The sequence below is a fragment of the Thunnus thynnus genome, chromosome 2 (assembly GCF_963924715.1).
Source record: "Thunnus thynnus chromosome 2, fThuThy2.1, whole genome shotgun sequence".
In the NCBI taxonomy this organism is placed as follows: domain Eukaryota; kingdom Metazoa; phylum Chordata; class Actinopteri; order Scombriformes; family Scombridae; genus Thunnus; species Thunnus thynnus.
In genome coordinates, this window is record NC_089518.1 from 32,368,587 (window position 1) to 32,395,790 (window position 27,204).

The following is a 27,204-nucleotide window of genomic DNA, read 5'->3' on the forward strand; positions in this document are numbered from 1 at the left end:
TATTATTAGTAGGTGTACTTTCAAGTTTAAATGTCAGTCAAGCAGAAGAAAATACAGAGAAAGTCTTTGGTTTCAGTTACGGAGCGGCTGATGAATTCATCTTTACAGTTCCTCAGAAAACGGTGGAAACCTCAAATCTCGTTCTTGGAACGTTCCAAGAATGAAGTTTGAGGTTTCCACCGTTCCTTTTCCTTTTCCTGTTCCTGTGAAAGAGCAACAGTGACAGTAAAGGTTAGTGTCAGTGGTGTAGCTGGTTTATTACTATGAACTTTACTCAGGTTTATCTAACAGACCTTTATAACCTTTGTCCTTGCAAACAGCTGGGTCTCTTTATTTGTATACAGTCACCTCGTTACTTTCACTGGTTCTGGATTTGTCATATACAGACTGTTACCATTTACTTCTGTTTTTACTAATTTAATCTCTGAAACAATAAATCAGATATATGTGCAGCCATTCAGAGCTGGATTTTATGCTTTAAAAGCAGAATTTCAGTTTGCATTTTACTACACTTTAAAAGCTCAATGTTTACTTCAGGACGTCGTGCAGCACACACAGCTGCTGTAGAGCTCAAACTTGTCACCGTCGAGTTGAAAACATTACAAATCCACAACATTTCATCATCTTTACCGCGCAGACGTCGCCGTCATCTCCCGGTTTGTTCCATGCAGCAGATATAATGATATAATAACAACACATCCTTCGTTTGTGTGATGAGCACTTTATTTACAAATATAATTAAAAGCTCTGACAGATTCATGCTTTCTTTTAACCTGGAAAAAAAAAAAAAAAATTAAAGTGCATGCAATAATAAAGCATCATACTGTTCTGGTTTATAAGAAAATACACAGCTTAAGAGTTGTGGTTAAAGCAAAAAAAACAAAAAAAAAAACAAAAAATTAAAAATAAAAATCCCATTGATAGATGACTGAACTTCACAGACTATCTGAGGAGGGGGGAGGAAAAAAAGCGCTTTAAAAAGTTGTTTTTTTTTGTTGTTGATTTGAGTGACAGTTAAAATACAATACGAAAATAAGTAAAAGCTCTCCATAAATCCTTCTATACACAAAGTACAGGTCCCCCCCCCCGCCCCCCCTCCCCCACATGAAGCCCTTTGTGCTAGCTGGGAGTTGGAGTTCACGTGTCACATGGATTTATTATTCACATTGGCTGCCAGTGCAGAGAAATCAGTACGATACACATATTGAGTACCATGATTCGTCGTCACCCTCCCCCTCTGTAATCAAATTCACCTGAAGGAGATCACATATTATACGTGTATGTATATCGTGATATTTGTCTCTCAAAGTATCAAATTATTCAAATTTGTCATAAAAATGTCCTGATGAATAAATACCAAAAAAGAAGCAGCTGCTGGAAGGATCAGCTGTTTTAAGATTTATCGCTTTGAGAGATTGATTTTTGCACCGCTTGAGATCCGAGAAACTAAAAAACAAACAAAAAAAATGATGAATCACCTCTAAAAATGCATGGTCGTTGTGGAGCAATTTCGCTCATCGGACTGCCCTCGTTTTTCTCTCCCTCCTTCTCTCGTTTGTTTTTTTTTTTTCTTTTTTTTGTCCCACTTTTAGTCACGCCAAAAGTGTCATCATTGCACAAGAAACAAGAAAACACTGTGACTATGTTATCAGTATTCTTACAAAAACATGACAACTACAGGAAGTTATCCAGCATTTTTTTTTTTTTTGTCGTCTTGTGACACCACGAGAGGTGAGGAGGGGGAGGAAGGTTAGGTGGGGGAGGATGGGGGGGATGGAGGAGGAGGATGAGGAAGGGGAGGAGGGGCACTCAAACCTGCCATCGACTCTTGTCTGACCAGCCCAGAAAACACACTGGAGCTGGTTCTGGAGCCGGTTTTATGCGTCTGTGTGTGTTTGAGTGAGGGCGTCAGCAGCACCTGCACTGTCAGGTGAGTTCAGGTAAAAATGAGAGAAGGGTTGTTCTGAGGCAGACGGACGCCTGGTGGACTCCGAGAGATGGCGGTGGCGGCGGCGGCAGCGGCCCCCGGCCCCTCATCTGTAGTCGTCCTTGGGAAAGTCCAGAGTGCCCAGGTTGCCGAAGCCCAGCCGCATGCTCTCCATGTCGAAGCTGTCAGTCTCCCGCTCCTGGCGCTCCAGCAGGTGCTTGATACGGTCAGTACGCTCCTTCTGAAGGGAAACCAGCTCCTCTTCAATCTGCAGGAAACGTACAGGAACAAGAGATATGAAGGGTTAATAAACTGGACGCAGGAGACGTTTCTGATTAGTTTGGATTTTTTTTTATATCTTCATAAGCTCTTTTGGGGCAAAATCCTTTTTTACTCCTTTAATGCATCCCATTTTTCCTTTATTTTGTTATTTGTGCAAACAGTTAAGTTTTAATTTCAATTCAAGTTTGGTTGTTGTTATTACGATGGATTTGGTAGTTTTGGTTTTATTTTATACCTTTTTTTTCTGTAAGTTAGAAATGCTTTTTCTTTTTGTAGAAAACATGATTTTTTGAAGGTGCAATAATTCGGTCTCAGACATGTTTTGTTCTCAGATAAAAAGTGAAACAGTTCATTCTTGTTTTTACCCTGCACTTAATCAACGCAACAGCAATGTAAATACTAAACAGCACCTGCTTTGTAAAAGGTTATAATCATTTTTGTGTGCAACAACATAAATGTTAGTGAGTTCGAGCGCTAGAACAGCCTGATCGAAATGAAATGCAGCACTCATCAATGTTGTGTTTGATGAGTCAAATGATCTGCTGCTTTTATTCTTGTTTGGAGTTTGTTTCTATCATCTATAGTTAATCATCTGAAAAATCTTTTGGGTATGTTTGTGGAAATTTACCTGAATGGGCTTTAAAAATATTTGCCCCTCCCCAGGTGTTGGTTTTTCATATATGAATGGTCTATTCTTTGTTCCCTAGCGTCCCTTGAGTATCTTTATACAGTATATATATGCAGGCTTGGACCAAATACATCTATTAACAAGATGTACTATTATATACCTACACAGTCCTGAGAGGAGGTGTAAAGCACACCTGTGGTGGTGTATCATAGGTGTGTAGGGCCTTTCCTTCTTTAAAAGCAGTTTTCTTCTTTCTAATATTTAATTTCTGTTGTTGCTATTTGCTACAGGTGGAAGCACCTTGCAGTATAATGGAGTTCAATACACCACAGAGCAAACTGCAGCCTCAAAACATACAAAAGAACTGAACCAACAGCTCTGACACAGTCACACTACAACCTTTACAAATGCTGGATTTACTGCAGGGCATGGTGATGGTTTTCACTGTTTGTTTTATATCCTCACTAAATAACCTGTGTTGCATCCTATGACGTGTAACTGGATGCAGACTTTGATGTGCGTTGTTTTTCTCATGAAGGTGCGAGTGTGTAAGTTCTACCAACAGATTCTGTCCTGGCAGGAGTTTTGTCGACCGAACAACCACATAAACGCAGCAGACACGTCCACGAGTCCAGACAAAGCACCGCATGGCGCAGTACGGCAATCTGGCCAACTACTGAGCATGCACAGAAAACTCCAGACTCTGACCATGAACCGAACCGGAGGACAATAGTGCTTCTGAAAACCATGACATCATCCCGATCCTGTGAGCGCAGGTACCGCACGCGGCCAGGAGATGGCGACAGACCACCGCGGCTCCCGCAGACACCGCTGGACCCAGCAGGACTGGATCAGGGCGGCATTTCAAATGTCTCTTCCTTTGTTGTCGGAGTGCTGTCTACTAGACTGTAGCGATGACGTCGGTCACTTTGGAAGGAGGCGTACTCGGGCCATTCTAATCTTATCACATGTCATCGGTATACATGGTAGGTTGCTTGAAAGATGTGTATCACGGGTGTCTTGCAACCGGAGTTAGGGGACACAGATTGACGACGCTGTCAAATTTATGTAATAAAATGATAAAATGAAGTCAGAAAACTATTTGCCGGCTTGCTGCAGAGTGAAGGAACATGAATGTCTGGTAATAAGTTGAGATACAAACAGACCGGCGCTGGTTTTTTGCACGCCCCTCGATACTTAAAGCAAACAGGTCCGGATACACATTTGCATCCACCTCAGCAGGCAGTGCGGGCATGAAAGCCGACCCAGACAGACATTTATGAGTTCACACAGACACACACACACACACACACACACAGATTTCCCTCACCACAGGTGGTGATGACAGTGGCATGCCTTCCTGCAGGGAGCAGACAACCATGTCTCTCCCACACACTCCTAATGGTAGTGAAATCTGTAGATGATAGTTTTGTTCTCTTACTACGACATTTTTGTCATCTTCTATTTATAAAAAGACACAATTATAACAGTATAGCTCAATCTTTATCATCCTTTTTGTTTTTTTTAGGCAAATTACTTTTGCACACGTCCTCCTTCAGATGTACCTAGAGTCCCTCCAATATAGCTCTTAATTTATTACTGCTTTCATTTTGTAGTAAATAATTACAAAGTACCTTATGTTTCTATAATAATCAGACCTTGATGATGAGTTAAACAGAGGAAGACTGTTAGATTTCTTAAAGACGTTGTGATGGAAGGATGGTTGAAGTTTTTGTTTTTGCCTACTTTCGCAAGATGAGGTCACTGTTAGAGATTTCATGTTTTAAAGACAGTGACAGCTTTCAAGAAAGTTTTCTTTTTATAGGGTCTTTAAGGAGCTTTAAGTAATGTATGAATATATGGTTTGTCTGTTCTGGGCTACATGGTGGGCTCTGTGGAAGAGGATCCACTCCCTATGTAGATATAAAGGGCTCATTCTAAGGTAACGAAAACACACTGATTCTTAGTTTCAGGTGATTATACACTAATGAAAACATAATTATGAATATTATATTCCATTCCACTCTTGAAGGCCGTTATAGCGAGGGGTAAGACGGTTGGTTGTACACACAAAAAGTTGTCTGAGTTTGAGCGAGAAGTTCAAACGCTACATACTTCTTCATCTCTGCACAGCTGGACGATCACTGTGAGAAAGTGGACTTGATTGTTGGATATTTGCTTTAGGAAAGTTGAAACAATTGTCGAACCAATTCTGACACTGGGACTGTGTGGAGGATTCAGATGCTGTTCGACAATCTGACGAGCACTTTGTTTGAAGCCTACTGACGCCTTTATTAGTCTTTTGGAGGAACTTCAGCAAAACCGAAAAAACCTGATCTCCCTTCTTCACGTCTACGAGGACCACATCTCCAACTGCTCTCATGCCTTTAAATTACGGTGGCCTCTGACTGACTCAAAAACATTTAAACATTAAGGTAGACAAGTTAGTTAACTAGAGAGAGAACAGAAACGTCTAGTACATTAAATATTGCAACAGTTCTTTCATTGATAAAAATGAAGAGTGCCTTAAATTTCGGGGGTGAGTACTGTAAGTAATGCTTCCTTCTACTTTAAAATGAGCGTTTTCCTTCACCACACCTTTTGTTCCAGGTGAGCCCGGCGCAGGGACACCTTCTGCTCCAGCTTCTGCTGCTCGCGCTCGTGTTGCGCCTCGGTCTGCATCTTGATCTTGCTCTGGTAGGCGTTGAGCAGCTCCATCTCCTGCTGCAGCTGCTGCCTCAGGGCCTGGCACTCGGCTTCCTGGGCCTCGTCCAGACGCAGCTGACACAGCCGACCACGGACCGCAATAGGGGAGAGGGATGTACAAAGAGATAGAAAGAGAGAGATGGGGAGGTTGGAGGGGTGGGGGTGGGCGGAGGAACATGGATAAGACACACACAAGGAGGGAGAGAGGAGAAAGAAGGAATAGAGACAGAAAGGACAGAAGAAGGGGAGGGGAGGAGGCGACGAAGGGATGGAAGAGGATGGAAGGGCAAAAGGGACGGACAGGACATGGAAAGACAGTAGGAAGGGAAGGGAGGAGTAAGAGGGATGTAAATGAGGGTGAGATAAAAAAAGAACAGGAGGGAAAGACAGAAATAAGACAAGATATGAGATGAGGACAGTAAAGGAGGAGAAAAATTGAAAAGCATGAGCAACAGGTGGAGACTATATGAAACGTCTTCAATGATGCCTTCTAGCTTTCATAAGAACAATCCGATATTTCCCTGAAAAAGTGATAAAAGTAGAAAGATATTTATCATCGACTATGACGTAAGTTAATGTCTCTGCGCTCACCGCCTGCGAGGCCATCATCTCATTGATGCTCTGCTCATATTGCTCGGCCAGGATGGCCAGCTTGCGTGTCTGCTCGTCCTTCAGGGCCTTGAGCACCGTCTTGTGCTCGGCCTTGGGCGTAACTTCCATCTGGTGGTGGCGCAGGGCTTTGTACTGCTTGGTCTGCACCTTACATGTGTCCTGGAACTGCTTCTTGATCTGCAGCTCCAAGGCCTGGTGGAAGGGTGGACGGAGACGGACAGAGCGGCAGCAAGAAGAGGAGGTTAAAGAGTATTCAATCAGTTTTCAGATTTCTAGTTCTACTCTCTGTCTTGAGTTCATGTAAAGTCATGTCTTAAGGATTCTGCTGGTAAAGGTTAAAGGTTTAAAATAGCCAAAGGCAAAAATCATGGTTCTAGTCTTTTTATCCTCAAAAGCAAATTAAAAACAGGATGACATTCAGAGATAGAGATGACACATTTTGTATGTTCTTTTACCATTTTTTTCCTCCCAATTAATTTGTTACATCCATGTTGCATCACTGTTTTATCAAAAACTACCTAAAACATAAAAGATGTTGCTCATGGCTTGCGCCATCTTCGAGGCGGATACAATCTGTCTTTTCAGCGACAAAAGAAAAATTTGGAGAATGAATTCTGCGACAGAAACATTTCAAAAAAGGTTTTTTTTTATTTTACCGTCAGCTCTGAATTTCAAGCATAATAACTACTGCACCTATAAAACCCTGGATTTAAAAACTTTACCGTCTCTATGTCGACTCACTTTGAGGTTTTTGGGCTGCTGCCGGAGCTCCAGCACATGCTTGCGGTGGAGTTCGCGCTCGCGTCGGTTGTTGTACTCGATCTGGTTCTCCAGCTCCGTCTGGTGCTGCAGGCGGATCAGGTCCATCCGCAGCTTCTGCAGGGTCCTCAGCTGCCGTTGCTCCAGTTCCTGGGTGGACTCGTCGTGGCGGATCAGCATGGCGTGCTCCATCTCTTTCTGGGTCTTCTTCTTGTTCAGCTCCTAATTAGAATGAAAAGGAGATGGAAGAAGGAAAGAGAAGGATGCATGAATGACTTACAGTAGGTGCTGTTAACTGACATTGTTTCTGCAGCTTATTCAGTATTTTCAATGTGACATTTATATTTTCACTTGTAGAAATCAGTTTTGCTGTTGTGTTATTAATCATTATACTCTGATTTTTTTCTATTAAGCAAAACATTACCAGTATAAGCTAAAATGTGACTCAGAGCTTTGTGTGTTTTCCCACAGAAAGTTTTTGGACCTTGTAAGACTTTCGCCAGATTTACACAACAGCTTTTGAGATTATGACATTGTTGCCTTGCTTTACTCTGTGATAATCTCTAAAGAACAATGGGTGTGATTTTTTAGGACACGGTCCTGTTTGCTGAGAAACATATTTTGGTCTCATGATCGCATTGGGCCTGTTTACACCAATGTTGCAAAACAATAACTCCTAAAAAGAGGTCCAAGTTCATTTCAAACTCTAAATAGTTTGGTCTTATATAGAAGAAAACCTTTCATTGAATTAGTTTACCAGCTAAAGGTATACATGTAACACTTCTATTAGTATATTTTTTATGATTTATTTGATTGCACATGATGTATTTAAGTATATAGCTCCTCCACACCTCTCGGATCTGCTCCTGCTCCAACTCGTGCCTCTTCACCATGACTTTGCGCTTGAACGCACGGCAGTTCCTGTCATAGAAAACCCTCTGCTGGGCCAGGAGATGGGCCTCCTCCTCGGCCTGGGAATGCTGCATGTTCTCCTTGTGCTTAGACAGCCGCTCCTGCTTCTCCTTCTTGGGTGTGCTGTGGTCCTCGTTCATCTCCTGAGAAGGGGTGAAAAGTTTAAAGCGGGGGGAGAGGATTGCTGACAGGAGCTTTTGGTTGTTTACTTGACATTTTGGGAGCAAAACTCATCTGTTACAGTTGAATTTAAGTGATAAATTTATGAAAACTATTGGATATGTATTAAACAATTATAGTCTAAACAAGCAGAAACCTTTCAAACTACGTATAATATAGAAATGTTTTGAATTTGAGAGAAAAAAATACAGTGTACACAAAGTGTTTGTAGTGACAGCGTGTGGAAAACTCCAACTGACCTCCTGTCTTGAACTATAGATGACTTTCATAGCCAGAGGAAGGTTGAAAGAAAAAGATAATTTTAGCCAAATCTATCCCTCCTCAGTATGAGTTCTCTTTCTCTTTCATGGGCTTTAAAGGTAATCTACAACTCCAGCTAATGCACTTAACATGAGCCTGATCCCCACTCTCTGTGGTGTCTAATTCCGTTATAGCTCTCAGTTGGAGGGAAATATCTCTCCCTGCCAGTGATGCTTTCTTTTAACTGCACTGACCTAATTTTGGTCACTTATCTTGTAACTGAAAACACAATGTATCACAGTCCCAGCCCACAGGAGTATTCTCTGGACACTGTTCGGTTTCAAGGTTGTGGAGGCACACGAACGCGCACTCCTTGTATGGATTTGTATTGTTTTCCTTTGTATGTGTGGATGTATATTAATGTGTAGGTACATAGTGAGTAGGCTGAGTGAGTCAACACAACTTCCAAAAGACCACTTCGGAGGTACTGAACGTGCTTATTTTGTGTGGAGGAGGGCTGATTCAACAGTAAACAGCGTACAGGACCATGTGTCACACACACACACACACACACACACGAGAGAGAGAGAGGCGTACAAAAAGGAGCTCGCCAGAGGAGGAAAAAGGAAACCAACGAAAACGCAGCACACCTCCTTAATCTTCTCCTTGCAGAGCTTGTACTGCTTCTTTTGATTATCCAGAAAGGTGGTCAGCTCCTTCTTCTGCTGGGCCACGATCTGCTGCTGGAACTTCTTCTCATCCGTCAACGCCGTCTTCATCTGGGGGGGGGGACGCATGAAACAGAAGGAAAATGGGGCTGTTAGCTTAGTATAGAGGCCTTAGCTGAATACAGGCTACAAATACAAGAACTACAGTTAAAATTCTGGTACAGGATCAGATTTATCTTGTTAAGCATTCATTGTTTCACTCATATTTCAAGCCAAAATGTCAAATATTCTCTTCCCCAGTGTGAAGATTTGCAGTTTTTCCTCAGTTTTGTATCATTTATAACTCTATATATCTAATAGACATTCAACATTTTATTGATGAATCTATTAATCAAGAAAATGATCTGATTCATAATTAAAATGATTAAGGTGCAGCTCTAAACTTCTTATATGTCATATTACAGTTAAACATATTTGACTTTTTAGATGTCATAGGCTGTTAACAGCTACTGTCATTTTGTAGACATTTAAAGATATGTAATGAAATACACCCTGTAATGCTGAGCAAACATCTAGTAACATGTTGCTTTAGTTGAGTGACACATCATTCGCACGTGACATTGTGTTTATGTTGCTGTTTATGTGTGCAGGGTGGTCTATATGAACTGATATACTATCTCCTCGGCCGCTGCGGCACGCCGCCTGCTAATCGCAGAGATATGAAGCTTGTTTTTCCACAGCGTTGAAATTCTGTGACCTACTTCTGCCCTTGTGTTTCATCTTATGTATCATTGGGTGGCAGCAGTGTGTAAAGTTCAAGAAAAACTTTGGTTAGCATTTGATGTAAGAGTGAGGTTGAAGCTTCATGATTTAAACAAACTTTACTCCAGAAACTATAGAATCATTTTAACTTCAACATCATGTTTTCCCCTGTTTTTCCAAAGCAAACCCCAGCCAACTGTTGCACGGTACATGCAGGTCTGCATGATCATCTGTGAAATGACTTTGGGGTTACAGTAGTTATTCATCCACTCATGCCTTTCCGCTCATGTCCTATAACCCCCCCCGACAAAACCCACCTCCTTCTCACTATGCACCGCGTGGCGCTTTGCCAGCTTCTCCAAGTCGATGTAGGCGTTATTGGCCTGCGTCTCCACCTCCTTCTGCAGCTTGAGCCGGTGCTCGTCCATCTCGGCCTTCAGCTTGTTCTCCAGGGCGATCAGCTGCTTCTGGTGCTGCCGCCGCATGCGCTTATAGCCTGACATCTGCTCCCGCAGCTCGCTCTCCTGCTCATGCTCGTGGATCTGCTTGGTCACCTGTGAAGAAAGAGGAGTTAGAGGATGCGAGCGATGCAAAGACTGAAAAACAGTTTTTAAACACATATACAACTAATCGAGGGGTATTAAAATACAGAGAACATCAAAACAGCAACACTTAATGTGTCACCTGTCCTGAGTAAATATGCTGTATTGATTAGTCTGGGTTACCTTTTCCAAGAGAAAGAACTGAAAACAGAATCAATTCAATGCTGTGAAGCATCATTGTTAAAGTGTTGAAGTCAGTCAGCAGCATGTTTCAACCAATGATCAGAAAGTAAAACAACGTAATAAAGAAATATTGTGAAATCCCTTCAGATGAAGTTACCACTAAAGCCCAACAAAAGCTCTTTCATCTGGACATCGCACATACACACAGTCACTGCATAGATCAGGCAGCCACAAAGAATATGAAATGTGTTTAAGCCAGATGGAGCAAGAAAGAGACCGAATAAAAACAATATTAAACAGCTATATCGTTCAATTTTATCTAAAAGAAACAACAACATCACCAGCGCTGACGTGTCTCAGCAGCAACGTCTTGACTTTCTCAACAGGTTTTCTTAATAAAACCCTACACCTGATGCACCAACCTGAGGACAGAAAGGGTTCTCCACGTCTAGGTAGTACTCGCTCCGCATCTTCTCATAACTTCCACCTGAACTCCTCAGGCCAAACATGATGGCGACTTTAGCCAAATGCAACAGCATCCAGGAACCTTGTGCAGCATCCTATGCCCGACAGAACCCTGTCTGAGCTCCGATGCCACCCTGAGACCCCCCCTTTACTGGACGAGGACCCCCCCCCCCCTTTCCCTTTCCCCTGGTTCGCGCCCTGGGCACGCAGTGGCAAAGGCAGGCGTGTGAACTGTGAATGAGGCAGGCCGACTCCGTGGGCCAACAAGAGCACAGAGCGACTCTTTAGTTGGGCTAACGCTAAGCGGCGGACAGCAGGTGGGTCACATGAATACCTCATTGAGTAAGAGTGAGAGAAGTTGGTGAGGGGGGGGGGGTTGGAGAGGAGCAGGCAGAGAGATGAAGGGGGGAGGGAGGGTGATTGCAAAGGAGAAACAGCAGATGGAGAGTGACTGGGAGAGAGTTAGATGGGAAAAGAAAAAATGGAAATAATGAGAAGTTAAATAATAGCATCTAAGAAAGAAAGAAAGACGGAGAGGGGGGAGGGGGGGGGTTGGCAAGGAAATAGGTGGAGGTTGAGCTCGCCTCCTCTCTTAATCTGTGCTGAATCAATACCCCTACTGTAATAGCGGCTCTCAATCCTAGTCACTTGTTTCACTGCCACCCTGCATGCTGCCACAAAGGGCCAAGTCACGTCATGTGACGGCCTCTTTCACACAGGGCTCAGGGACTGGAAAGGGGATCATATTCAGGAGGGAGGAGGGGTGGCATGCAGGCTAAAGGTGAATGTTCCAGTGAGATCAGAGGGAATTTAGCAGCTGAACGTATTACTTTTGAGTTATTGCCTTTATTTTTTTTAGCTGAAGGTGATCTAGCTAAGAATTGTTATTGCTGTACAGAAATAACTTTATTTGTTAAAAGCAGAAATGCTGGTTGATATGACTGATTTGAGCGGTAACATGTTTTCTTCTTCTTCTTCTGCATTTTTCTTTGTATTAAAGTAATATGGCTAGTCCACCTACACACACACAGACGTTTCATGCTGTGCCTTCCTCAGTGTTTGTTCACCAGGTGTCCAGTGTCAATGCTCTCTCTCTCTCTCTCTCTCTGTCTCTATTTCTCTGTTTGCTAGGCACTTGTATGTTACTTTATGCACCTGCAACCTCGTGGCACTTGTGTCAGGTGGACCTTCTCCTTGATTCACTGTGGTTTGGATTGTACCTAATTCGTATGTCGCTTTGGACAAAAGCTTCTCCCAAACGGATGAATGTAAATGTCGATGTTATATCAACTCCCGAGTCAAACCCTCAATAAATAAATCAATCAGCATCACAATTTTTAACACAAGTTATTCAAGTCTTGTTTTCCAACATGAGGCAAAGAAAATAATAATAATAATGGACTTCATGAGATTTAGTGTAAAGGCAATGAGTGTTGCCAGTTCCTTTCTCCATTTTGCCAATAATTGGAGTAAAAACCCTTAAAAAGAGCAGTTCAAGGTTGTTTTCCTGACAGTGTTCAGTGTCACAAAGAAGCTATTCAATTAGCCGAAAATGAAAGATGTTCTGAAAAAACATGATTTATGTCAGAAGATGAAATTAAAAAAAACAAAAAAAACAAAACTGTTACAAGTGCTCTTTTTGGCACAGCTAATATTTTACTTTATTTTTCCATGATAAGTGAAGAGCATCCTATCACCAAAAGGACTTACAACACGGTCATCTGTTATTGATTACGGAAGGTAAAACATGTCAAGCACACATTATCTCTTTGTCAGGTAAAGGACAGGAGAATAGGTCATGGCTGTTCTTGGAGAGTCAACTATTGCTACAGACGTATAGTAACATATGGTGAAGTCGTTTTGTCAAACAGAGGAAGCAAGAAGCCTCTCTGGGCTCTTGTTTATTGTCCTGTTTTCCTGTAGATACACAGGGGGGGGGGGGGGGGGGAGCTCTGTCCTCAAATGAATGAAAATGCAAAAGAGGTTCACCTGGTTTAATTCCAATCTCTGCCGTTTACCTGTGAGTTTTAGTCTTTTAATTCTTTTCTGCCATGTGGCCATAAATCAACAAGACTATAGCTGTAAGTAACAAGCTTTAACTGTCACTAAAACAGCTGACTGTTTGGCGTGTCTTGACGTCAACAGCTGTGTGCTGATAGATTTACAGGTTCTCGGGCTACGACCTGCGATCGAGAGCTGAAGACGAGTCGTGCCGGAGATGAGGTGAAATATTTTACGACGACGCCGTCTCTCACACTCGGTTACTTCATTTGACCTATACTAACCCCTGCCCTCCCCTCTTACTCGCTCCTTGTGTCTAACATTAGTTCTCCTTCTACCTTTCCATTCATCTACTTGCCATTTCCCTCCCTCCCTCCCTCCCTCCCTCCCCTCCTCGTCCTTTCCCCCTTTCCTTACATCTCTCAGGATAATTTTTCTTCATTTCCTTCTTTTCCCCCTCTCCACATCATCTTTCATCTGTCCTTCTCCTCCGTTTTTCCCCCTTGTTCCCCTTCTCCTCTCTCTCTCTCTCTCTCTCTAAACGGTTTCCCACCTTTACATCAAATTGGAGTCTACGCTTCATGTCATCTCTGGGTGATGGAGCCCATCACCCCCTTTTCTCCTCTCTCTCCACCTCGTCCTTCTTTGTCAGTCCAGATTTCAATCTGCGCTGCTCTTTTGTCTCACCTCTCTTTGTTTATCTGTCCATCTCTCTATCTGTCCTTCTTATCCCCCTGATATCTACCGCCTGTGTCCTCCACCATGTCTTTTACCTTCTCCTACCTCCGACGTGCTCGTTCTGTTCATTCACCATTTACTCTCCCTCTTTAAATCTTGTTCCATCAACCTGATTTCCTCCTTTCTGTTTTGGGAATATGAGAAAATCGTATTTGACATATATATCTCCTTAAGGAATTTGGATACTTCTGTTTTTTCCAAGATGCAACTTATTACTTGTGCTGTGTTTTTATGTCTTTGTCCCCTCTTCCTCTTCTTATGTTCTCTCTTTTCCTGTTCTCCGTCTTCCTGTCTCTCTCTCTTTCTCTCTCTCTTCTCTGGCGATCCATCACCCCTCACCATCTGGACCCCCTATTCATCTCTCTCCCTCTCTCTCTTTGTCTACCTGCTGATTCCAGTCTCAGCGAGTCGAGGCCAATCTGAGGACGTCTGTGCTCGGCAGAAAAAAGATGATGTCATTTCTTTCAGCGCTGGCGGGCAGGACTGGCGCTATCACACGAGAGGAGAGATGCTGTGGTTTACACTATGTCGCCTCTGTTCAAGACAGGCGGCATCGGTTTACACGGAGCTGCGGTGCTGACACAGTGTGTCGCACCTCTGCTGTTTACGTCTGAAATATTTTAGTTCGACCTTAATTCACAGCGATTTACGATGAAGTTACAGCTCTGTGGTGTGCTGACAACATTTCCGTGACGTTACAGCGATCCTTTAACGGATCAATAATAGGAAAATAAATAAATGAGGAGTCAGGGAGAGGAGAAAATAACTTTCTCTCTTGTTAAAGTTAGATTTATGTGAGCATTGGACACGGGATGCAATTCCCTGTCTTCATTACATAAGAACAAATCCTCCTTTTATTAAAGAAAAACCATGAGGTGGGCTTACCGCACTCCGTCAGCCGTTTGCTATCTTTCATATTAAAGAAGCCTGGTGTCGCCTGCTTACATTAAATTAGAAAGGAAGAAAGGAAAGTTTGGAAAAACTTTATTGGAGTCAGGCAGATATGTTAAGCTACATGGACCTAGCCAATATGGGAGCTACTGCTTGTTCTACCTGATTTAGTGGCCTTTAACAGCTAATACTATCAGCTTGGTCAGTTAGCAGTGGTGTCAGCCATCATGCTCTCTCAAAGCCTGCTCTGTGGTGAAGAGTGGGCTAAACGACTGATGAACACAGTCTGACTATACATCCAGTGACGGTGCAGTCAGGAGAAAGACAGACGCTCTGTGAGTAAATCTAGAAGAAGAATTTAAATGTCGTTTATGGTATAGGGTCTTCTAAGGATAATGCTGATAGAGGATTTCCCATAGTGAGACACCGAAGTGAATATTTGAAAGAGAACTGACAGTATGCCATCCATGTTTGGCCAGAAATACAAGGTACAGGGCGATAGATGTTTAAGGATAGACTCTTTATATAAATAGTCTAACTCTGGAATTGGTGATCCTACTTCTTATTGTCGTGTCTCTAACCTTCCTGCAAAATTTAATGGTTTGTCCTGGAGCTGGACTGAATCTTACAGCTTCTATCGATGTCTCTGTGATTGCAAGCCGTGAGTCACTGACAACCGTAAGATTAACATAAAAATCCCCAAAGAAATAAAAAAAAAAAAGGAGACTCGCACATGCTGGACTTATCAGTGGTTCCTGCTCTGGTCAAGGACAGTGTGAGGACGCACATCTTCCTTTCTCATGCTCTCTGATGTCTGGTTTAAGACCTGACAGCAGAAGGAGCTCACAATTAAAATCAGTGGGTCATGGATGGGTAAACACACACACCCGCACACACACAAATACATGTGCGCGCTTACACACGACACCACAACTACTTACTAGTTACTAGAGCTCGTTTCCATGACAACAGACAGGGAGGGAGAGACGGAAAGAGATACATAGTGAGAGAGAAGAGGACAGAGAGGATTTCAACCCCCTCAACTCAAGAATATTGAGTCAGATCTGAGAATGATGTATTGCGAGTGCAGGAGAGGGGGAAATGAAGGGGAGCACGGAGGGGACGGGGAGTGGTAACGCAAAGAGTAGTAGAAGAGGAGAAAACAAAAGGAGGTGAATGAGAGGAAAGACAGATGAGAAACGGGGATCTGTAGCGAGGATGGGGCCGAAACTGGAGAGCAGAGACGAAGAGACAGAGAAAGGTAAAGACTGAACGATGGACAGACAGGAGGAAAAATAACTAAAAGATTTGTAGAGAACAAATAAGAGAGTAAAAACAGAGAAACAGAGTAAAGAAAGGAGACTCCACAAAGGGACAAAAGATCTGTTTTGACTAAAAAAGCATGCTAGTTTGTTCCAACATGGATCCCATCCTCACATTTCTTCAGACTCAGTGTTCAACCTCCACATTCACAGACAGGTTTTAAGCAGAAAGAAAATGATGATAATGTCCTTTCTGTTGTTTTTCCATTTCTTTCAAGGTGAATGTTCCACGAATGTTTAATGATCCTGAAACCCCTTACGGCACAGATGAAAAAAAACAAAACAAACATGTTTTATGTTCTCAAGAAGTAAAAAAAAAACAAAAAAGGGGGGGGGAAAGAGCTTTGTCAAACATACCAGTGATGCTGATTTTATGGTGGCGAAGCGGCCCTGGTTCTTGTAGTTTTGTGCCTGACTGCTCTTGTCGGAGGAGGCCAGTCGCAGCTCTGGCCGGTGGTCCCGGTGTATCCCGTCGTCCCAGTTGTACTGATGGTCCTGCTAGAAGGAAAAAAAAACACACAGAACAGAAAATATAGAGAAATGCAAAATTAGTACAAGTCAAATATTTAGTCACAGAGTTGTCTTGAAATAATACAGATGTGTAAAAATGAAACATCTGTGCTACAGGCCAACTTACACATCTTAACTCACTCAAATCTGTGCTAATGCTTAAACTTTTCACTGATGTTCTGCGACTTTTTAAATAACAAAATTTCCCATTGATTTTTACAATATGACAACTAAATTTCAAAAAGGAATCTTAAGAATTTATTAAAAACAGTGTCGACTGTAACCCCCCCCCGTTAAAGACATGAACATTTTCAAGAGCCTTGAGACCAAAAGGTTGATTCATATGAGGAGGAAACTTCATCAGCGTCTGAAAACAATATGTGTCAGTTTCATTTGTTCTCAGCTCAGCCCCTGAACTTGAAACAACACACAGGCTGTCTATTCATTAAGTGACATCCTTTATCAGGCGCTGTCAAAATACAAAGAGCAGATGAAGAAAGAGAATGACAGAGCAGTGACGGCCCCCCCCTTTTTCACTGATTTTTAAGTCATGTGAGATACTCAATGAGAATGTCAGGCATTGTGTCATCGTGTGTGTGTGTGTGTGTTTGTGTGTGTGTGTGTGCGTGCGTGTGCAGGATGTCACAGCTGTGCGCGGGGAAACGGCGGGGAGTGTGTGCCGCTTGTCGACATGTGTACACAGCCTTTGTTCTCCGAGTGTGAACAGTGTCGGTGATGAACTTGAAGCGATCTGCCAAACAGTGAGGACTGTGTCGATGGTTTCCATGGTTTCAGGAGGGGGGGTGCGGGGGGGGGGGGGATTACGCATACTCTTGAAAACAGTGAGAGAAACCACGGATGTTTGCAATGAGCCATGTGTCCTTTCCATTTCTAGAGTGTTCAGTTATTATTACCTAAGAAAGGAAGTGGTTATACTAGTAACACAACAAGAATGATGGAATTTGTTGGTTATGCTTTTCATCTTTTTAGATTCTTAGAAAACCAGCGTACACGGCGTTATGATTGTGTTTACTGCTTAGAGAGAACTGCTTGACCAAATCAAATAAGCGGACAATTATCGGGAAGGTTAAAAGTTGTTCTTGTGTGTAATCTGGACTGGTATTTATTTGTTTGCTTGTCTCTGTAACAGCAGGACGTCTCAAAAACATGAATGTACAAAAATGAAATTAGGTGGTTTAAGGCCTTAGGTGAATAAACAACTGATTACAACTTTTGTGGTGATCTGGATTATATACTTTTCCTCTTTTTTTTCTCCCCATAATACAACACTAATCCTATGGTGAAATTAAGTCAGAGCAGTGACGCCCAATCCAGGGGTTTATGTACTTCTGTGGTTGCCACGGGGGATGTGGAAATATTGTAGAGTAGGTCTGCTTATTTAAAAAAAAAAAAACTATATACATATATCTACGTATATGTGTGTAAATGTGATATTATTATTATGTGTTATTAAAATATTTGGACATGAGGGGTGGTGTTGATGAAGGGGTACTTGAGCTCATCTGATAGGGCTGTGAGGGAACCACTGAGTCTTTAACAGCTTTGTCTAGTATGGTGTGTCATTCACCTCCACCTCCTCCCACCTTCACCCCTGACCTTTACCTTCTTGGTGTGCGGGGAGGAGTCCAGGGTGCTGCTGTAGTCCTGGGGGTGCATCATGGTCATGTCGGAGCAGCTGTCGTCCAGCACCTCCTGCATGCTGTTCACGCTGCTGCTCTGGCTGCCCGTGCTGACCGAGGTGCTGGGGATGGAGTGGTTGCTGCCCAGGCTGTTCATCTTACAGCTGGCTGCCTCGCTGTCCTGTGAGCGAACGTCCACAAAATACACGAATCAACCCTCAAGAGCCGTGTGATCATACACAGATGTGCATATTCACACGTAGATTATCACGTCCTTCACCCCAGTATACACCAACCTCTCTGAATTGTATCATTAAACGCAGTCACCTCAACACAGGGCACAGGGAAAATAATGAATGACCTCTAGATTGCATTACGGTCAAGGTCATGCTAAATTGCCTATTAACCTCTAATTGTTCAGATGTGTTATGTGTGTTTGTATCATTCACCTGCTTAATGTTAAAGCACATCTGTCTGTCTAAGAGGCTTCTGATTAAAAGTCCATTTAAGCGTGTGTACGTGATAGATGAAAGGAACCAAACAGCGCAGCTTTTGGATGTACTTTAACCTATAATTCTGTTACGTCTGCGGTAACAGATTGTATTACGATGCTATAATCAGTCTTTCCTCATGCAGTATATCTTCCGCTGATACCAGAAAACTAGATTTGGGACTGCAGGTTTTCTCAGTAAAGGCTTCAGCGGTGTCTTGTTGCAGCGAGGTCTGGCGCTCTGAATTGCGTCACGTGGTGTAGGATGTCACTGTGGCTGCTGGCTGTCTATGCCTGTTCTTGCTGCCTTAAGCCAGGTCAACTAAAGGGCGTTTCATCTCAATGTCAGGCTACCGCGGCCGCAGGAGGAAGGCTCCTGTGTGTTGTGATGTCAAGTGCTAGAGCAGCCACCGACTCTTTCTTTCAAAACTTATTAGAATTGAAAAACCAGGGGTCGGTTTGGGCGGTGGAGGCACTTCAAACTTAAAGCTTCTGTATCTGCTTCCTTCCTCTTTGAAGTGCCTTCTTGAGGTTTCTAGAACATCACTTAAAACTACCTAGCTGGTCCTCACCCTCCCCCCCCCCGTGCTTTGAGTCTCAGCTCATCTCCCGGGTAGCAGATAAGTGTCCTGCATGTTGACTCAGAAGTGAAAAAACTCCCTCACTGCAAGTGCAACACAACTGCTAAATTGCAAAAAGTCATTGATACGCCCTAGTACGCAGCCTGTGCTTGAGTGCCTTTTAGCTGAATACCTGGTTATTGTTTGTTCCTATTTTTATCAGCTATTGTCTCAGCTGGCTCTATTATAGTTTCTGCAGCTGTCGCATGTGATTATGCTCTCTTTTGTAATGTGTCAGCATTGTTCACTTGGCTGCTATATTAAAGTGGCGATACATGAAATCCATAAACAAAACTAAGAAATGACTACAGACTTCTCTTTGAGGTGAAGGTTTGAAAACTGTGATCAGAGATTAAATGGAGCTCAACTAGTTTCATGGCTTTAACTATTTGTTTTCCACCTGCCATGTGCATTATTATCTATCCAGGGAACTTCCCCTTATCTTTTTCCTCCCCATCCATCCATCCCCCCGTCTCCCCCTCCCTCCCTCTCCCTCTTCCTCCCACCTCCTCCTCCTCCTGGCTCTCTCCCATGGGTCCATTGTGTTTCTCCTGGTAGAGGATCTTCTTCATCTTGCGGTACTGCAGGTTGTCCAGCTCACGCACCGCATCCTTGGTCCTCTGGATGAGGTCGATGAGAATGCGCGGCGATCGTTCCCGACGCACAAAATCATGCTGGAAAGAGAAAGAGGGACAGAGGTCAGAGGTTATTTCAAGAACAATTTAAAGAGGGATGGAAGGAGGGTTCAATCAGTTTTGAAATTTAATATCAGATCATATGAATTACTTTTTTTTTCAAAATAGCTGAACAGCTATTTGGAAATGAACTCTGGATGTTCTAGTACGATTGTGTTTATGTTTTTACAAGTTTTCACCGAAAGAAGATTGTTACATACTAGCTGTTATATTAAATATTAAATATATTAAATATTAATAATAAATAATATAAATTAGTAAGGAAAGGGATAAGGGAAAGTAAGTCCAAATAACTTAGATTTCAAACATTAGTCCCATACATTTCAATTATATAAAATGATTAATTTCTCAGTAAATATGCAACTTACATTGTGTTTTTAATAAAATCTTCCAATCACAGGAGCTTACGGTTAGTACATTGCTGTTCTTAAAGATATAATGAATTGTGTTTAAAAGTGTTTTTGCTGTTAACTTCATTCATTCAGAGTATTATTTCAATGAGCACAGAAGTATCACTAGAGGGCGCCTGTAGGTTGTTCAGCTCATCCTGGGAGTCCCGACACCCCTCATCCTCTAGTACACTGAACACATGGGACCTATGTAGGATTGTCCATAAAATTGATTTTTTATAAATACTGCTAATCCTTTTCATTCCAATAAATAATGTCTTAACCGTATCTGCCTTGGTACCGAGCTACCGACAGCTCCGGTGACATATATATATCAAGAAACACAAACGTTGAGATATTTCTGATGATGACAGAGAAGATTTAAATCATTTTTAAAAGGACCTACAAACATAAATCATTGTTACATAAAGGGTGGACAGCATCTATAAATAAACTTCAATCCTGTTTTCTGTTTTGTGTGAAAAAACACACACAAACATTGTTTGGTGAGATTTTAGATCACCGTTTAAAGCCATGATCAGACTTACTGTAAGAAACAGAACTTCCTGTTTGTTAAGGTGCGATGTGGTGGAGGTAGAGGCGTTATACATTTATGTAATTATTTACTTTGTGTCACATAACTGGCAGGTTAGAGTGGGTGTGTGAGGCTGGTGGGTTGGGGGGTGAGAATGGGGATTTAACAGATTGAACAGCAATTCTTTATTTACTTCACTGACATTAAGGTGAAAATAAAAATAGAACAAAAATACAAGGTCTTCTCTCCCCAGCTCCTCCACACACACACACACATATTCACACCTCCTCTTCAGTCACTCTCATTCATAAAATATTGTGTGCTTAAATGGCTGAAATGTATGCAACCTCAGAGTACTGAACTAAAATATATATATTTATACTGTGTAAGAAATAAAAAATGTATATTTTTAGGTCTATTTCGGGCTCCCTTTCTCTCTGCACACTTTCCTCTCCATGTGACAGATGCTGGTGTAATGGGTTAGTCAGGACACAGGGGAATGACATCACACTCTGAAAATAGAGATGAGAGTGATTTGTCCCGTTTTCTGACGGACTTACACCACAGTGTGGGCGGTTGGCCACCCTCGTCCTATCGACCAGGGAGAAGTTATCGTCAGGATTTCTCCTCGTTATAAGGTCAGCGTTAAGAAGAAGTGACAGCGTTTCCAGAGGATCTTCAGTCCCTTCCCTGTGTCTACGGCATCGCTAGGAACAGTACTGATCCACCCTCAGAGACATACTCTGTTAGATATCATCAATCTGTGATGTTTAATGTGTTCAGTGAAATATTATTGACTTTTAAGTGTACCCGTTTTTTTTTTTTTAGTCCATCTCGTCTACATCTACTGCAATTACAGTAGTGGTAGTGATGTCCTACGTTTCCCAGAATAACTTGACAATCCCCAGAGAACGAGCCTATGTATAATTATTGAAGTCATTTCTCAAGGAAAAGTGGCAAACATCCACTGGTTCCAGCTTCTCGAATGTTGCTGCTTTTCTGTCTTATATCCATGTAAATTGTACATTTTTGGATGAAGGACTGTTGGTCAGACAAAACCAGCAATTTGAAGAGGACTTCTGGGACTTCTGGGAAGCTGTGATGGACTTTTTTCCTCAGTATTTTCTGACATTTTGTAGACTAAACTAATTGATTAATAATAAAAGACACATAATGATAATAATCTCTAGTTGCAGCCCTTGTTAATTGCTTGTCAATATGTTTTGTAGTGCTTGGATTGCATTAAAGATGTTGCTGTGGGAGACATTGATATCTCTGACTTCTCTACTAGCTCTATATAATGTTGAAAACAAAACATTATAGTCATATATGCATAGTTTAGGTAACTGACTATTTACACTTAAACTACCATTGCAGTTGCACTGGGAATATCTGCAGTTTGCTAGTCATTTTATGGGATTAGGAAAATTCACCCGTGCCAAAGAACACCCAGTGCTATTTTTAACTTTTTCGAGCGAGTTTCTTTTTTTTTCTTCTTTTAAAATGGTGAATATTTATGGGAGGAGGTCACTGGGTGGTTATTATTTCATTATTAATATCATGACTATAATTATGAATGAGGTACACAGGGAGAGTGTGTGCCCTCAGATTAGTGACCTGATTCCCCTTTTAAAGAGCTTGCAGGGGTGTGTGTGCGTGTGTGTGTGCGCACTGAAAGGAAGAGGGGTTTTGTGTGTCTGTCTGAGAAGAGAAAGTGCGGTATTAATCATAAGCTAACACCCCCCCACCCACCCCCCACCCCCCAACCCTTCACTATAAAGCAGCCCCTTCGACACTGATCCAAAATCTGTTTGGTACTTATCCCTCTTTAATGGTTTTTCGGCCAGGATTTGGGTCAGGGGTGATGGGAAGAGAGAATTCCAGTCTAAACGTCGATCCTATCCTAGATGACAATCCACAGCCTCTTATTTAACTGCTATCTAACCTCACACCTTCCCTTCGATTCAAGGTGAGGCAGGTGTGAAAGCTCGAGCTCCCGCACCGTTGAGCGTGATCACCAAGAACATAAAACTCTTAGTGACCAATAGGATTACCTGTTGGTCACACAAACAAAAAGATCAACTCCTCAATTACTGGGAAACACAACGACCGTACATGAATTAACAACAGTTTAGTTAAGGCTGACTTGGCTTTTTAATTTTTGTTTTATGGGATCATCTTGCAGGTTAATAGAAAGATGAGGGTGCGGAGGGTGACGGGAAGTGAAGGAGGGAGGGTGACATGTGACGACACAATGTTGAGTTTAGAGAGCTGAGAAGGTGAGATGGTTCATAATTGACTTTGGGAATAACAGTCCCACTTGTTTCTTTCCAAAGCTTTGGAAAAGCCAAGTAAGTGGATGATATTTTTCTTTTTGGTCAAAAATGATCTAAATGTTGTTTAAAAAAAAAAAAAAGGAAGATCTTTTTCTAACCTTTCAAGAATAACATTATGAGGAAATTCCTGAATGCTTCCAATTTTGCACATTTTTCTGGCATGCAAAAAACCTAAATGTAGAGACACTGAATAACTGCATATATAATGAGCAGCATCAGCATTTAAAAACCCTTATCAGTTGGACTCTAATCAAATCACCCCACACACACACACACACACACACACACACACACACACTACATAGGCTTTATGGAGCCCTTAAGAACCATGGGTACGAGGCGCAGCACAGGAAGCACAGTTACAACAAAGGGAAAAAAAAAAAAGAGAAAGAATAAGCATTTCTCAGCGGGGAGCCTGATTCCTGTGCTTCAAGAAGACACTGCGAATATGCTTGCATATTAGGGAGCCGTGGGTGGGTGGGAGTGACTCATCCACATGGCTTAGGGACTGCCTGAGACAGGAAGTGAGGTCACAGCTGGAGGGATTTTTACAGACGAAGACCACTCACTCGTAGCAGCTCCCCTGACGAGGGTCTGTCCTGAGGAATTTTCAGTAGGCAGTAGTCAACAAAGCTCCGGAAAGGGTCAGACCTGGATGAAGAGGACAGTGGGATAGAGATCAATAATTCCTCTTTTTCAGTCATAAATCACAAACAGCAGTCATGATCTAATAATAAGCTGCCCTCAGCCGCAACTACTGTACTTACTGTAGATGAATGATTAACGTGATGAGTAATCTCTTTATCTGTTTTGCTGTGTTTATCATATCAATAAATTAAACCACAGCAATCCTATGTAATCTAGCCCTGTACACAGATTATGTAAATATGTAGAGCAATAAAAATATAGGCCACTGGAGCTGTGGAACACTGTGCTACTGACTGATCTAAAAATATGCACTTGATAACACAGTACATATAACGCTGTGTGTTTGGGTTGCTGCTATGGGTTGTCAAAATAAAGTAGCCTATGATGGTGGTAAGGGTTTTTATAGTCAATAAACAAATTCAGGGTTAATCTCGGGTCAGTGAGTGCAACAACCTAGCGCCTATCCACCACCTAGCTCCACCTAACCTGAATATCTACATTTACCGTCCTCTGTGATTTAGCCTGGGTCCACGAGTGCGCTTTTATGCTATGCCAGTATATACAGTATATATTGTGTGGCCTTGTGAATGTGTACTAAAGTAACACTATGGAGCTGATGTCTCTACTAGTCTCATCTGGCGGGATGCTGCTAACGCCTCGGGGCCTCTGGAGCTTCTCCAAAAATACCACAGCCCTGCACCGCCCCGCGCGGTCGCTCGCCTCGACACGATGCTGGAAAACCGACGGTGATGTTACGACAGGCGTTGCTCTCCATGAGCAGTCACAGACGGAGGATTCTACCTTCAAAAGATCGCCCCTGCCTCAGGTTTCTGATGACTTGCTCTTTGTCGGAGCCTGTGATACATGCTGTCTTTTACGGTGTAAAAATGAACACTTATTTAATTGAGAACTTGGGCGGAAAGACACAGTAAGGTCACCGATGCCTTCGGGCTGTTCCGAGGCAGGTAGAGAGTAACATTCAGCTGCTCGCCTCGTCGTTCTTGCAACATATTAAAAAAGGAACACAGAGCTGCACGATGCTGCACGCTCGAGACCTCACACATGTTACTTCAAATTCGATCTTATAGTAGAGACAGCGTGAAAGAGGTACACAAAGGTAAATTACAGGGAGAATATCAAACATAATGTTAATATTTGATGAGAGCTATTCCCCCACGACAATTGAACCTTACACGCAGCGTGTGGTGGAATGTGTGCTGCCTCACTAATTTTTTGCATCCACTTCATTTCTACAAGGGTTTTTTTTTTTTTTTTTTTTTTTTAAATCAAATTACATTTAGATCATCTACCCTTCTATAAATTTACACTGCTTAACATTTCTCCTCTTTCCTGCTGGGCCCAAGTTTACCTGATTGCTAGCTAGTACATGTGCATATGATTTAATTATGAAATAACAAGCATGTAATATAATGTTTGTATTTATATACAGACACCACAACTTTTAACAACCAGCTTTAGTTAGATTCAGATTTTTGGGGGGGTGGGGGGGGTGGTTTTGGGGTGGGAGCAGGTTTTAGGTTTTTTTATTTGTCCAGGTTTTGAGATATTGGTTTCTGAGAACATGAGGGGTTTTGTGAGTGTGAACCTAACACTGACTAAAGCCACAGGAACTGTAGCTTTTGCTTTCTCTGTACTATTTATCGACAATGTCAGCGCGGAAATGTGGAGAAAAGTGTAGCGAACATTACATTTGTAGTTATATTGAGGGGGCTTTGTGGCTTTCTCTTTTTTTTGTTTGGGCAGCGTGAGAGTATGTAAGAGCACCTGAAAGCGGGCGTCTCACTGCAAAGGCGTGAGATTTTGCAACCCTGGTGTATGTTGAATAATTATGTACTAGCTGATATAATGAATATGTGAACATGGACTATTCAGTATGTAAACCTCATAAAGCTGAGTAACAACTAATACTTTTATGTATAAATGTTAACAGTTGTGCTATAGTTACATAACAACCATTTTATTTATATAAAAGGGCATATAAACAGACGTACAGGCATTCAGTGTCAGAAGTTGATAATTTCACCTGCAGCTTTTAGATTTATTTTGTATACAAAGCATGAAAATGTTAAATTATCTTACATAAAGAAGGTGCTTTGTGGGGTTGTGATGGTGCTGCACAGAAAAAGCAAACAGATGTTTAAAACCTGCTGGCCTAAATTAAATTGCTTTACGTTTTTTTTTTTTTTTTGATGTCTAGAAGGACAGTCTCTGGAGAATTTATTAGCATCTACAATCATAAGTTGGGCTGAGAGCAGCATAAAGTAGCGCACAATGCGAACTGTTCCCCCTTATTATGTTCAGAACACAGTCTGTGTACAAAAACACATCCTAGTTAGTACAGCAAACACGCAGAAACAAAGTTTTAACTACTAGGGCAAAGCAATAAGCCTGAATCAACATTAGAATTATCACAATGCTTTGTTTTGATTTCGATATACACCAAAATACATCTAATTGCCCGGTAGAGATTGTACGGCTATTTACACAGTATTTCTTTGGATTACATAAGAAACTTACAGTGTGACCTTGCACAAGGCCTGTCACAGGGATCACTGGTCGTGCAGATTAACACATGGATGTCTTAATCGGACTGAGTCCTGATTTGATTGATTTGGTTGGTTGACAGTCGACTGGAAGTACTGTATCAATAGTTTTACGGGATTTTATTTTGTTTGATGAGGGACATTTTTTTCTTCAAATAAATAGCATTTTTGACATCTTGGTTATTTTGACCAATCATATTTTGTTCAGTATTGATCAGTATGCTTTTTTAAATGGAGGGGTGTTATGAGCAACTCTGATATCTTTAAAAAATGTTTTAAAGTTTCAGCTCTTTCTTCCCAGGTTGGGGGTTAAAAATTAATAATATCTGGTAGGTGTGTTTTCAACTTACCACTCATTGGACTGCAGCGTGGGAGAGTCGTTCTGGGCGATATGATATAAGGCACTCATGGCATTCATGTTGAACAAGGGCGGTTTACGCTCCGCTAAAACAAAGAAGAAGGGGACAGACAGAGATAGATGAAGAGGAGGACAAAGGTGGTGATGTTTTAGTGCTAAAGTTTTTACAATCTGCTTCTCCTTGAATAAGGCAGATTCACAGGATCTAATTAGATGTGCTTTTTGTCCTGTTTCTTGTATCATTTTTTAAATCAGCTTAGGACTGATGACTGCAATGGCCTAAAAAAAATGCTTTCTTTTAACCAGCAGGTAGATTTGTCCTCACCCAGTTCGATACAGGTGATCCCCAGGGACCAGATGTCCACTTTCCCCTCGTACTGACCCTCGTCCATAGCTAGGATCACTTCTGGGGCCATCCTGAGGACAGAGAGAGAGAGAGACGCACATGCAAATGCACATACACACAGAGTTTATTAAGTATGGGGAAAAAAAATCCATGAAAATGTTATAATCTGCTAAGCCTCTCAGAGCTTTTAAAGTCTCTGGTATGCTGTGATAGCAGCTCAGTTTTTGAATGTGTGTGTGTTTCTGTAAAATGTGG

At 42.0% G+C, this 27,204-nt stretch overlaps 1 protein-coding gene across 5 annotated transcripts in view; it reads right to left on the reverse strand.

Moving 5' to 3' along the window:
- Nucleotides 1-701: 701 nt before the first annotated feature.
- Nucleotides 702-27,204, reverse strand: part of taok3a (TAO kinase 3a) — a 72,084-nt gene continuing 45,581 nt past the window's right edge. For 3 of the 5 annotated variants that reach the window (XM_067570449.1, XM_067570457.1, XM_067570465.1), the window contains exons 9-21: nt 26,929-27,020; nt 26,596-26,689; nt 23,603-23,684; nt 19,585-19,752; nt 17,952-18,149; nt 16,176-16,316; nt 9,994-10,230; nt 8,897-9,025; nt 7,766-7,969; nt 6,897-7,136; nt 6,135-6,347; nt 5,436-5,618; nt 702-2,195 (exon numbers count right to left, since the gene is read on the reverse strand). In XM_067570449.1, coding sequence (XP_067426550.1) covers nt 2,034-2,195; nt 5,436-5,618; nt 6,135-6,347; nt 6,897-7,136; nt 7,766-7,969; nt 8,897-9,025; nt 9,994-10,230; nt 16,176-16,316; nt 17,952-18,149; nt 19,585-19,752; nt 23,603-23,684; nt 26,596-26,689; nt 26,929-27,020 — 2,143 coding nt within the window. In that variant the 3' untranslated portion in view covers nt 702-2,033. Of the gene's footprint in view, nt 2,196-5,435; nt 5,619-6,134; nt 6,348-6,896; nt 7,137-7,765; nt 7,970-8,896; nt 9,026-9,993; nt 10,231-10,823; nt 11,006-16,175; nt 16,317-17,951; nt 18,150-19,584; nt 19,753-23,602; nt 23,685-26,595; nt 26,690-26,928; nt 27,021-27,204 lie in introns of those variants that run through there. The other 2 variants (XM_067570474.1, XM_067570482.1) reach the window with 2 other exon arrangements.